The following is a 14,182-nucleotide window of genomic DNA, read 5'->3' as shown; positions in this document are numbered from 1 at the left end:
ATTATTTACAATTTCTTTTTATGTTTTTAAAAACATTTAAAACTTGATTTAAAATTTTTTACAATGCCAAGAAGGTGTTTTTTTTTTTTTAAGAGTGAGAGCTATAAGTAAATGCAAAAGAAAAACTTTGTTTTTATGGTTACTGGATTCATAAGCAGGCCAAAACCAAAAATTCAAAGGCTGATAGCTGCATTTTCACATTATTCCACAAGATGTCAGCATGTAACTGGACAACTTCAATAGTGGTTGTAGTAGGGAGGAGGTGGGTTCACTCAAACAGAACAATAGAAACCCTTTTATTTCATGATCTTACACTACAGCTTTGGTAACTCACTTCATAAATGTATACATAGCCATGTATATTTTATTATTGTAAACCCAGTTCTTAATATATTCTTACAGTAGTTTGTAAATACAGATATTTAGGTATTTCTTTTTTGAAACGCCTTAATTTTTTCCTTTCCAATTTAGCTCTCAAAATTCTTCTGATCAAATTAAGAACCTTCAAATACTTATTAAAGCCCAGGAATAATCCTCAGCACAATACAAACATTAACCTATTTGTCTATTTGGATTATTTTTCCCCATTGTACAGATTTTAAAAATTAGAATAAAGGTCAATGGTTCACATGGGATTATTTACTCACTATAGATTATATATTCAGTAGGCGACTAGAGTCACTGCAGGAGAGGGAGAGGTGTGTGTGTGTGTGTGTGTGTGTGTGTGTGTGTGTGCAGTCTTGTCTTGATATCTTCCTTTGTTTCCCACTAACAACTCACATGCTGAGTCACCAACACCTGACCAATTGTCAATACTGATCATTAGCAGCAGTAGTAGGAACATACTGTTACTAATGTCTTTCACTTACAAGTAGCACCACAGCCTAGTAAATGGTAGAAAGTCATACTATGAAAACATTAAATAAAAAACGTTGGTATTAAAATAATGCTTAAAATCTGAATAAATACATATCTCCCCTGTTGTCTTACATCATTTGCACTCTTATCTTGCTTTTCATATTTTTCTCGGTCATAAGCCATTTTCTTCAGCAATTTCTTCATGGCTCTTTTATCCTTTTTGTGATTTCCCGAGTTTTGCTCCCTCACTTGGTTTACAATAAACTTGGGAATCTATAGAGAGAAGGAATTAAGCTTAGAGAGGGAAAAGAAACAGCACCATTTTAAACGACAGAAAAAAAAAAAACTGTATTTCTTAAATTTCAAAAGGAGTCAAGAGTTTTTTTTGATAAGACTGCCATTTTACATGCACTCTTCATTAAATCTATGAAAAGAAAATGCTTCATATTATTCACTTACCAGGTGTACAGAGCATCCACGTGGTGCAATTTACCACCCACTGTGGAAGGTTCTAAAAGAGGCTTTGTGAAGTTCAAGGACGTAGTGGCCGTCTTCCATGCCAGACTGGAGACCCCCTGAGGTGATGAGCAATAGAAGCCACCACCTCCTCGGGTCTTTCCTTTTGCAGCCTCCCACCTACAGTCCTGCTAGCTAACCCAAAGTCCCCTCCTAATAACCAGCTAGCTGCTGCTGTCATGAGAGAAAGAACTACTCCCCAAGAAACAAGAGCCGATAGGTAGCTAGCAAAAATCCAGGACAAATTTATCCTAAGAAATCACATTAGCAAACACAAAATATTTTCAAGTATCGAAATGTAACCATGAAATAATGTGAGCATTTCAAACATTGATATTTAATAAATGGACATTAAATTTTTATTTAAAAAAATCTGAAATACCAGTTGTCTTTTTATAAAAATAAAGCAATATACAAATAAAGACTTCAGGATCTAAATATCATTACTCTGTCTTTTAAAAAAATTAATGTTCGGAGATTCCTCAAACAAGAGATTGAAATATTCAGTATCATAATTTTGCTTGGAATTCCTTTAGGTCATTTTTTCTAAATGCTTATAAGATGCCTTTCTGAAAAATTATAAATTTCTCTGGAAAATGAGCACCTAATCAATGAAGCCTCTCATCCACTACCATGCTCTGATAAGCTGTCAAAACAAGCTCAAAATAAGTGTGAAACAGAGGGAACCATTTTTAAAGATGTTCTCAGCAATAAGCACGTACCCCTTTAAATAAAGGGTCTATGAAAAGTAACTGAAATATCTGAAACCAAGATGGCATGGGCTTTTGAAAATACAACAGGCCAAAGCTGGGTGCAGTGACTCATGCCTGTAATCCCAGCACCTTGGGAGGCTGAGGCGGGTTGATCACCTGAGGTCGGGAGTTCAAGATCAGCCTGACCAACACTGTGAAACCCCATCTCTACTTAAAAAGAAAGAAAGAAAGAAAACCACAAAAATTAGCCAGGTATAGTGGCAGGCACCTGTAATCCCAGCTACTCAAGAGGCTGAGGCAGGAGAATAGTTTGAACCTGGGAGGCAGAGGCTACAGTGAGCCGAAATCATGCCATTGCACTCTAGCCTGGGAGACAGAGTAAGACTCTGTCTCCAAAAACAAAACAAAACAAAACAAAAAAGAAACAAAAAACAACCACAGGTCTAAACCCTGAGACATGGGAAAACAGGCAGAAATAAAAGTACTTCTTACAAGGTACATTTTGACATAATTTAAAAATAGAAATTCTCAGGGCCCTCCTCACCTATAGGAATAAATTGTCTTTACTATTTTCTGCACTCACAAATTTTAAATGTAATTTAATAAAGCTAATAACCAAAATGCAATGTGTTTTTTAAACCACTAAGAACGAAGTATATAATATATACGTACCGTCCACAGAAGTTTTTGATAACTAATCAGTAAGTGCATGGTATGTGCTGTCCCAGCTGCCATTGCAAACTCTCGCTGTTCACTGGACTTCAACCCCAATGCATGACACATAAAGAGATTCGGGGCCATGACCATTGCTACATTCATGACCGTCATTTTATTTTTTTCTTTATTATCTATTACTCTTTGGAGAAATTCAAGAAGGGCCTGAAACAGAAATAACTCTTTGAGATTTGTGTCACATATGAAGATAAAAGATGAAAGCACTGTGGCATATAAAATTTGTATCTCATTAAAGAAACACGTCGTGTAGAAGTACAGTTCAGCTAATCACATCCAACAGGCCCTGTTACCAAAGCTTCTCCAGTTGGCTGATGCTCCCTGAGATGGAAGTTTGCTTCTACGGAGGACCATGACACTGGCGAATGAAGCAGAGATGGCACATAGCTGAACGAGGGAGCGGGGAGAGGAGTGGGGAAGCGTCAGACCTCTGGCCTATGGGAGCCATGAAGAGCTGAAAAGTTAAAACATCATACAAACTACACTTTCCTATGTTGAGATTTTTAAAAATTCCCTCATTCCACTTCAGTTTCATTTGCTTTAAGGCAATTAATATCTGGCTGATGTGGAACCTACAAAGAAGGAGCCAGGCACTGGGCATGGTGGTGCACACCTGCAGCCCCAGATCCCTAGGATGCTGAAGTGGGAGGATCATCCAAGCCTAGGAGTCTGAGTCCAGCCTAGGCAACAGAGAGAAACCCAGAGAAAGAAAAGAAAAGAGAGAAAGAAAGGGAAAGAAAAAAAAAAGAGAGAGAGAAAGAGAGGGGCAGGGCAGGGCAGAACAGAACAATGCGGGGAGAAATGAGGAGAGACCAAAGACAATCTTCTTTTTTTTTTTTTGAGACTGGGTCTCACTCTGTTGCCTAGGCCAGCATGCAGTGGTAGATCGTAGCTCACTACAGCCTCAAACTCCTGGGCTCAAGCGATCCTCCTGCCTCAGCCTCCAGAGCAGCTGGGACTACAGGTGCACGCCACCACACCTGGCTAACTTCTTTGATTTTTTAATAGAGACAAAGTCTTGCTATGTTGCCCAGGCTGGTCTTGAACTCTTGAGTTCAAGAAATACTTCCACCTCATCCTCCCAAAGTGCTAGGATTACAGGCGTAAGCCACTACACCCAGCTAAGAATTTTTTAAAAATGAATGAAAAGGAACTTTACATCAGGACAGGTTAAGTTATGCTCAGCTTGATGCCACGTATGTCCACCCCTATTGCAGACACTCATTGTCCTCTGAACCTATCTTCCCTAAAAGCCAAAGGGAGCTGAGGTCACCCTACTCTAACAGGGCTTACGGCTTCAGATTTTTCTCTTGCCTTCTTAATTTGTTCTAGAACAACAGCAAGCATAACTGCACAGTTATTCAAAGTTCTCTATGAATGAGGCAGTTTATGAAGCACATTATAGAGATTGCTTAATCCTAACTTGGAGACGGACACTGTGATTACCCCATTTTACAGATGAGAAAACAATGTTTGGAGAATGTAACCTCCTGGTGGTCATACAGCTAGCAGATCACTGAGAAAGAATTTAATTACAGGGCTATCTGGTTTTTGTTTCTAAATTCTTAACTACTTACTGAAAGACCCATTTTTTCATAGTTAGCCTAAAATCCCCACCCTAAAAAGGCCAAATACGCTATATTAAAATGGAAAAAGAAAAAAAGGTATCTATCTTTCAAAGAATTTGAGGAAAAGAAATTCCTCTAAGTGCTAACAGGTTGCTCTTGAATCAAGTTTAGCTGCTACAGACCTTGAAAATTTGAAACAAATTAAGGACAGAGCTTTAATATCTAACAATGAGATTTATGTATCTAATTTCTAGTACAGTGCTCAGGAAGTTAAATTGTAATCCAAGCATAAAGTTATATAAAACAACATGTTCTCAAATGAGGACAAAAAGATTAATTGGTGAATTTTTGAAAAAATATTTAATTTTGTTCCACAGAGACCAGAATAATTGTTCAGGGGCCAGTATATCTCCTTCTTTATGAGCATAAATTACAAAGATTAGGCAATAAACCATTTTAATTGTGGTGTGCATAGGCAATAACGTTATTCAAAATATTACTATCAGAATACTAGAGAATAAGAGAGAGAGAGTTAACATAAAATTAACGAGATGCTAGCCTAGCACTTGCTGAAGGAACTGCACTATCTTCTGTCTGAACCTTAAGAATTTCCCCTTTTTATATATATTTTTATTTCAATAGTTTTGGGGACACAGGTGTTTTTGGTGACATGGGGAAGTTCTTTTGTGGTAATTTCTAAGATTTTGGTGCACTTGTCACCTGAGGAGTGTACAATGTACTCAATATGCAGTCTTTTCTCTCTCACCCTTCGCCTACCCTTCCCCTCAGGTCCCAAAGTCCAGTGTATCATTCTCATGCCTTTGTATCCTCACAGCTCAGCTCCTACTTACAAGTGAGAACCTGCAATATTTGGTTTCCCGTTCCTGCATTACTTCACTTAGAATGATGGCTTTTGATTCCATCCAAGTTGTTGCAAAGGCCATTATTTCATTCTATTTTAAGGCTGAGTAGTATTACATGGTGTGTGTGTGTGTGTGTGTGTGTGTGTGTGTGTGTGTGTGTGTATCATGTTTTCTTTATACACTCATTGACAACTTAATGCTGTTTCAAAAAGTATTTAACACCGGCCTGGTGCTATCAATGTATCACTGGACTCACTCTCTGAAAACCCAGGTTTGATCTTAGAATAAATCTTTCTATACCTCTGCTCTTTAAAGTTTTCTTATTTGTAAAATGGGAATACTTATGTCTCAGCCTGAAAGGCAAGACAATGTATATAATGAGCTTCTTAAAACTATAAAAAAGATAAATGTCCATAATCATATTAACATGGACCCCCTCTTGCTATCTGAAAATTAGTCTTCACTATCCCTCCAAGTCAAAGGTAGGTGTGATCATTGGTGCAAATGCACTATAATTCAAAGTAAAAAAAAAATAAAATAAAATAAAAAATAAAAAAACCTGTGGTTAAACAACTTGCCCAAATACACACGTCGCTTTACCATCATGTCAAGACGAGGTATTGACCATGGTGCCTCTTAATCTTAGACTTGCTGGAGCAGTATTCCACACAAGTCATGCACATGATTCTGTCCTTCAAATGACAATTAAAGGCATGTTGCTAGCACTGGACAAGTTGGAGAATTTTGCGTTAGGATTCCCAAAATTATATTGCAGTGGAGTTTCCCTTCCCTTTTACAGAACTGAATTTATGGCTCATTCTTTGCACATATGGCATTCTTGCTCCAATGTTCTATTATTGAAGTTCTAGTTTGAAACCTTCAGCAGAGCAGGCTAATTAAGTCACTAACGCTTAAATAAACATGTCAAATTACTTGTTTGCATCTCCAGTTTTTCACTAAAAAAAAGTACTTCCAACCCACTTAATTATAAAATTATGTTTCCAATAGCCTCAAACACAAAAAGTTAGAACTAGCCTATAATTTTAAAAATATTTTTTAGCAATTTTTAAAAGAGCATGCCTGGGACTTTGAGGGCAAAGTCCAAAGAAGAGTTCTAGATTAGCCACACCCAAAGCAGCCATATTGAATTGAGAGCTTCCTCCCACAACTACTTGAACTCATTTGAACGTAGGGATACCTTAAGTAAATCGTATGTTTTCCAATACCCATTGCACACTGGTCACTGATAGGGCTGTCACCCAGAGATGGGGCAAGAAAAAGTCAAAGAGTAAGAAAAAGATGTTCCTCCCTATTTCTGAGTAGTTCAAGCCCTGTGTCAGGAGCATTGCTGGCAAGCAGAGGACATGTTGGATCATCAGCCCCACTTCGTCCTGAGCCCTATGTCCCCGTCTCAGCCACATCTCCACACACTTACACAGCGCCCCAGGCACATATTGTCCGAATGTAAGCCTTTCTGAGTTGACCTCTGTCTCAAAAGCAAATTGAAACAAAACCTAATGCTGCCTCCTGGGTTATTCATTTGAAAGGAAAGGCTTTTTTTCTGACTTAGGAAAGGGAATAACCCTTTGGAAGTTCTCCTGTAGCGGATGTAGCATTTTACCTCCAGTAATCCCCCTAAGCTGCTTCATCAAGAACAGCTGAGTATTAACATTCATTCCATGGGCATTAAAGAACTATCACTCATGCAGTTACAATTCAAGGAGTTGTAATGAATTACAGGGAAAGAATTCCAAGGTGTACCTACTAGTGAATTTGTTTTCTTAACTTGTAAGTTCTTGTCGTGAGATTTTATTTTAAAACCAGAAAAATGAATTACTACTATATGGTTATTAAATACAACTCAAAACATGCAAAAAATAAAAATAAGGAGAAAAAAAACTGAAAAGCAACCACGTTTCTTCCACTAACCAACGACCACCCTCAATTGTCTGATTTGGAAGAAGAAATACTTGAAGGCAAGGGCAAAACTTTAGATAATACTTTTACTAAGTTTATTTTTTTTTCCTTTTTCTTCTATAAGAGTTTATAATTAAACCTTTTACAACTACTCTATAAACTTCTGCTGTTAAGGAAAACAAATCAGTATGGAATAATCCCCTGATTATAAAAGCTTCTAACAACACTTATAATAGATGGTATTAAATCATATAAACATTAGACCAAATCACTTCAAAATGATAATATAAAACAGAAACTCAGGATAACCCTTAGAGAAATAAATAGAATTTGTTTGAGTTGGTCTATCTTTTGGCTAACAAATGTATCAAATCACCATTATGACTTATTCCAAAATCCACCATTTTGAACTACAAACTGTAAGATCTTTAGGTAGTAGTGGGTTATATCTGATGCGGATTAACATTTTTGTTTTAAACATTTATATTTTACCCTACTACTACATGCTTATTAAATACAACTCAAAACATGCAAAAAATAAAATAAGAAGGAAAAAACTAAAAAGAACCCATGTTTCCATTAACCAACAAACCTCAATCATCTGGTTTGGAAAAAAAAATTATAGTGAAAAATTTTTTTTAAAAAAAGCTTAATAACATTAGTAACAAAACAACCTCATATATAAAGAATTAAAGACTTTTACCTTCTGTCCTTAAAAGTGGGCTTTTTCTTTATAGACTTTTATGAACATATCCAAGATATACATCATACTGTTTTGCCACAATTAATGAAAAATTACTGTGCTTAGTTCTAAGGGATATTTAAAGTAAATTAATGGAGCTGACCTTCAGCGTGTCCCTGTTTGCATCAGGTAGGAGGATGACAAGAAGGTTCAAGGCCTGTAGTTGCTGATTCTTGGTTGGAAGATCTGCAGACAGATTAAATAAATCTGAACTCTTTTCTTTACTGAACATTTTCCTTTACTTTCTTTTTTCACTTTTGAAGAAAAAAGTTATTTGGCATAAACATCACTGTAAAATGTAAGACACAACGACTGAGCAGCAAGCCTTGTTGAGAGTGTGTTTGTGGGAGATCAGCAGAAGCAGCTGCTGTTAGGAGCTTCCTCTCTCTCAGAATGCTCACTTCCAACTGTGATCATATGACGTGCGGCCTTATGTTTGCAGACACACAACAGTGCTTTGGAAATAATTTTAACTTCTGCATGATAATTATTCCCCAATGAAAAGACATACAGGATTGGACCTTCCATGATATGGTATCAGGGTGCATCTGTAACAGTGAAGTTTGTTTCTTTTAATGGCGAGTGAACAAATGCACGCTAAGAGTACCTTAATTCCAACAGGACTATGTAAAATAGGGCCTGGAACACAATAGGTGCTTATACATGCCTGTGGAATAAATTAGAAAACCAAGCAGCAATTAAACAGTCTAAGAGGTGATTATCATTGATGCTATAATTTTCAGCAGCCCTTACCCCATTTAAGTAATACTCATGGATAGTTAGAATCATTCCAGCATTTCTTTTTCAGCAATAAATTTGGTCCTTTAATCCATATCCAAGAAATGTATGCAACATAGCACAATTTAAACATTAAGAAGTATTTCCAACAGAAGGTGATTTATTCTGTTTAAAGAAGAAATATGTAAGAAAAAATACTTAAAACAGAAGATGATTTCAGTTCCATCTCTCCTAGAAATTCTGAAGAAATGTCATGATACAAGATGACTCATGAAACCATCTCAATATTGTATGCTTTAAGAATAGCCTGGCACAGTTCTGGTTGAAAGTGTAGCTCACCATATTTTTTTTTTTTTTTTTAGTCTGAGTCTCACTCTGTCTCCCAGGCTGGAGTGCGGTGGTGCGATCTGAGCCCACTGCAACCTCCACCTCCGGGGTTCAAGCAATTCTCTGCGTCAGCCTCCCTGGTAGTGGGAATCACAGGTGCACACCACTACGCCTGGCTAATTTTTGTATTTTCAGTAGAGATGGGGTTTCACCATGTTGGCCAAGCTGGTCTCAAACGTCTGACCTCAAGTGATTCACCCACCTCAGCCTCCCAAAGTTCTAGGAGCTCACCATAATTATTAATAGTGCCCCTCTTTCACTCTTATAAGCGTCCCCGTTTAAAAGATAAAGATATGGTTACTTGAATGCAGTGATGGCATTTTTACTTGTTTCGTGGCCTCTAAGCGTAAAATCGATAATTAGGCCAGTAGCTAAACCTTATCAGATCTAGGCTCACTGGAAAAAAAAATCGAGAGCTAGTAGAGAGACATTAATGTGTAGCTTGCTCGAGACGACAAGTGACAGTAAGTACATAAGAAGCAGCTTGTGACTTTCCACCAATGAGGCAGCAAAATGCTTTGCTCCACGTTTCTGCATGACAACCTCAGAATTTAATTTTTCAAGAAATGCTCACAGACCCTACCACTTCTCCTTGTGCTTTTATGATAACTGTTAATCCACAGTTTCCCTAGTAAGGGTTGCTTTTAACACTTGGCAAGAAAACTGTATCAGAGATCTTATGTGACTCATTCTATTATAAGAGAAACGTGAAGTTTCCAGGTTTTAACACTGAAATATATTGTACTGCTTAAATGTCATGCAATTAATCTGTACCCAGAGAGAACATTCTGTTATCTGTTTATTCAGAAATGCATAAGAGAAAATGAAAACAATGCATGGCATCTGAGCACCCACTGACATCCGTGAGTCAATGTGTCCACCCAAATATGTCTGGTTACATTCTCTGTGATGCCAAATGTCATTAAAACAATGAACATAGATGGCACCAGCAGAAGGACTGCTTCAAAGAGGGATAGCACTTACTCTGGACAGCCTGAAAGGCTTTGAGATATTGCACACTGAGCAATGGCTGGGGCAACTCCCGAATGAAGAGCTTCAGCAGGCTGGCGGCATCATGCTGTTTGACACTGTCCCAATTAAAAGTCCCTTCATAAAACTTTGCTTCTAGTTCTTGGCAAAGATTCTGATAGGCACAGAGAAAAAAGAAGAAGAAAAAGAAGAAGAGGAAGAAGAAGCTATAAGTGCATTTTTTTCTTGCTGAGAATGTGATACATTTTCTACTTTCAAGAGATTCTACTCTTTAGACAAATCAAACTAGCGAAAGTCAATACTTCTTTTACTCAGAAAAATTACTACTCTCTTCTAATCCAAATGTACTTTACCAATAAAAAACTGTACCTTAGGCCAAAAAACAGTTTATACTTTTTAACTGTGAAGGCCAAAAAAACCCCCAAATTTATCGTTTTTCCTGGACATTCCACAAACTACAAGTAATAAAGTTTTAATTAAGAGATTGGTGAAAATAATCATTCCGTTTGGGGGCTTCACCCACATATTATAAATCTTCATTCAATCAAGAAAAAAATACTAAAAAAGAAGTCTATGTTATAAATTATTTAGAAGTATATTACGTAACAAAATACATAATCAATCTCTGGACCTAAAACTGAAGGCTACCTCTGATTAGTCACCTCTGGGAAATGGAAAACTCAATTCTACAGCAAACGAGGCATGAAAATACATCAATATACCTGTCTTTAACGCACAGCCATCCTGCTACCAGCTGCGGAAAACAGTCTGAATCCATACAGAATGAGAAATACCTGGTTCACTTACTCAGCACTCTACGAAGTTTGTCAGGTAAATTATCACTAATAAATTCATCGAGTTTTGTAATTGCTATTTTCTGTATGCTTCTTTACTACAACCCACATAAATCTGATCATGTTAGAAACCATCCCAACTTTCTGCCGCTTTCTTCTATTACATGAAACCATTATCCCAAAGCATGTTCTTTGTTTTCTTGTAAGGCAAATTCCATGTTCTCTTCCTAACACAAGGACCACCCTCTACTCCCGGTTATTTTTGTAATTGATGAAATATGTGAAGGGGAGTGGGCAAAGACAGGGAAAGAAACAGGGAGAAGGAAGATTAAAAAAAGAGGGAGGGAGGAAAAGATGGAAAAAGGGAATGAGAGGGAGGGAAGGGAGAGGAGGGGGACAGGAGGGAAAGAATGAGAGAGTAAAGGTCAGCAGAGGAAGAGCCAGAAGAGAGAGGTGGAAAGAACAGAGGAAGAGGGAGGGAGAATAGTACAGGGAGATTTGGTGGGGCTAGGAAGAAAAGAGACAACCAAAATTTTTGCATATTATCCTTTAAATTATTTATAATGGACCAGCTGCTGCATAATTTGGCATATGACAACAGGCTGGGTTGAAGAGTTGAGCCAGCTGAATCCACTTAATTGGTCTTCTTAGAAATTACACTTAGTTAAACTTGTCCTTCTGCCAGCCTTCTCCTTGCAAAGTAAAATCTGCATTATATTCGCTAGTCTGTACCAAAGTCGACGTATTTTTGCCTCCTGTGAGTTGGCCATCACAGTCTGCTAGTGAGGACCCGAGTGCTTTGAATGGTGAATTGGGAAGGACTATCTTGCCAATATGGGTAATATGAGTTTATGTTACCTGTTTCCGAGGAATTATATCTACGTTAGAGAACGGACTTAACAGAACTCGTCTCAGAATCACACAATGTCCATGACTGACAAGTGGTGAACATGCCGTAGGTGTTAGTAAATGAAGTGGGATGATGACAAGTTATCAAACTTACACACACCACCACAGTTTCAGGATCCGCTAAGTACCAGACACCAAACCCAGGGGACACAAGAGGAAAATTATGATCAGGATGTATCAGGCTACTCGAATCCTATTAAAACGAGATCACTGTGTAGTAAGAGCCAAGGAGGCTGAAACTGGTGTCCTAAATCGAGGCAACTTATCAAAATAAGCAGGTGATGCAAACGGTAGGATGTATAAAGAGTAATTCCAATCCTGGCAACACCACAGCCCATTAGTCACAGGCCAGGACAGTGTGCACTCCCCAAGAAACACTTGGTCTGATCCAGCTCTAAAGAGTTCATAAAGAATGGGCTTATGAAAATGAAGAGAGATTATCTCTCTTCTCCCCTATTTTCACTTAGATTTTCAAATTCAGGAAGACAATGTGTTGGATGCGGGCAGTGGTTACTTGTGCTATCTCAGTGCAGAGCCAAAGTTAAATTTGGGAGATAGGGTAAAAGTGATAGTTAATGACTGCTTTCCAGATACAGCTACAATTCCAAGTATGAGTCTCCTTTACATTTCAAATCCTCCTGAGCAGATATGTACTATGCATCCCCTGTGGGTTAATTCCATCTTTATCACGCATTCATTGGAAACTTTGTCCCCCAGAGCCAAAAATGAGGCACAAAGATGACAGCAGTATACATGGTACCCTGGGATAGTAGAAAGGAAATGCCATCCAGGGAAGGAGAAGGGAGGGCTCAAATGAGGAAGTCTGGAAATTATTCTTCCAGCCAGACTCAGGATACCCTGGATGCAGTAAGACAGGCAACTGTGTGAATCAGGAAGGTAGATGAGAGTGTCTCATCTGGCTGGCTCATTAAGACTAATTATGCATAGGATGTCAAGGCCCCCCATCTGCTGAAGTCTATGACACTGGTCTTTTTTATTTTTTTTCTTTTTAAGAAACAGGGTCTTACTGCTCTGTCATCCAGGCTGGAGTGCAGTGGGGCAAGGACGGCTCACTGCCACATGGAACTCCTGGGTTCAGGCAATCCTTCCTGCTCAGCTTCCAGAGTAGCTAGGACTCCAGGTGTGTGCCACAATGTCTGGCTAATTTTTTAAAAATAATTTTTTGTAGAGACACAGTCTCACTTTGTTCCCCAGGCTGGTCTTGAATTCCTGACCTCAACCAATCATCCCACCTTGGCCTCCTGAAATGCTGGGATTACAGGCATGAGCCACCACGCCTGGCCCTGACTTTTGTAAACTCAATGGCTACTACTGATCCTGACTAAATCTATCACAACTACCCCCACCCTATTAATATTTTAGCTCATCATATTCTCTTGTCATAGCATTATTATAGGTCATATGGCGATTTTGAAAAAAACCAAACTTAGCAAAAACCAGAAGGGACTGTAGAAACACTAAACAGAATGGTAAAAGGTTTTACCGTTTTATCTACTTTGCTAAAAATGGAAAAAAGGAGTTGAGAGGACATGTTAGCTCTGCAGAAGTATAAATAAACAATAAAATGTTTACAATAGTAGAATGCAGAGATTACCTTGATTCTAGTGGCAGCTCCAGGGATTCGTAAGAGGCCTTCAGTTTCCAAACCTCCCTCTTCAATTCGAGAAATCAGCTGTGTATAAACAAGAGAAACATTCTGATTCTGCTTATTTGTAACAGGTACAATTCCAAATTTAACATATGTCTCACATATAAATCAAACTGATTACAATGACACGTAAACTGAATGTTATGAGGTTTTGAATGCTATTGTACTACCACCATCTTTCAAAACAATTAAGTCCAGAAACTTTACTTATAATTTAGAAAAAGTTGGGCCTTATTCTACTTTGTAACAAAAGTGTGTAATTTCGCACAACAGCTATGGTACTCCAAACAGAAAATACAGATGTTCATTGTTTAAAAGCAACTAAGAACATCTATTTATTTTGCTTTTCCAGAAACCTACATTCTGCAATCAAATAAATCTTATGAAATTCTAGCATTTGCATATTTACATCTCATTTTTAGCTTGTTCCAAGAAAGAATTATTTATGACATGCAGAAAAAAAACTGTTTGCAAATATTCATTTCTAAGCCTCTGGTGTTAAACAAAGGAAAATGTCCTTGCATATGGCCTCTAAGTCATACCTGATGCCCAGGGAATACACTGATCTAACTCCAGATTCCCACAAGAAAGGTTTTATTTAAAAAAGAAAAAAAAAAAAAAAAAAAACCCTTAAAAATAAGGCTAATGGAGAAAGTACAATAAGTACTGGCGGCTAAGGAGAAGAAAAAAGAGTGGTCAGATTCTTGGCAAAGTGATCTTGGAGGAGGCACTGCCTGAGCAGCAGTACACAAAGGCTTTACAGAACATATTCTGCTACTTTAAGAA

The 14,182-nt window shown here is 37.8% G+C and overlaps 1 protein-coding gene across 9 annotated transcripts in view; it reads right to left on the bottom strand.

Annotated features, from left to right (window-relative positions):
* ARHGAP18 (Rho GTPase activating protein 18) overlaps positions 1 to 14,182 on the bottom strand; it is a 230,945-nt gene that overhangs the window by 58,197 nt on the left and 158,566 nt on the right. For all 9 annotated transcript variants that reach the window (XM_074397482.1, XM_074397483.1, XM_074397481.1 and 6 more), the window contains exons 8-12: positions 13,343 to 13,420; positions 10,019 to 10,178; positions 8,013 to 8,095; positions 2,760 to 2,966; positions 991 to 1,131 (exon numbers count right to left, since the gene is read on the bottom strand). In XM_074397482.1, the coding sequence (XP_074253583.1) occupies positions 991 to 1,131; positions 2,760 to 2,966; positions 8,013 to 8,095; positions 10,019 to 10,178; positions 13,343 to 13,420 (669 nt within the window). The remainder of the gene's footprint in view (positions 1 to 990; positions 1,132 to 2,759; positions 2,967 to 8,012; positions 8,096 to 10,018; positions 10,179 to 13,342; positions 13,421 to 14,182) is intronic.

Source organism: Saimiri boliviensis, chromosome 4 (assembly GCF_048565385.1).
Source record: "Saimiri boliviensis isolate mSaiBol1 chromosome 4, mSaiBol1.pri, whole genome shotgun sequence".
Taxonomy (NCBI): domain Eukaryota; kingdom Metazoa; phylum Chordata; class Mammalia; order Primates; family Cebidae; genus Saimiri; species Saimiri boliviensis.
This window is presented reverse-complemented; position numbering and strand designations above follow the sequence as displayed.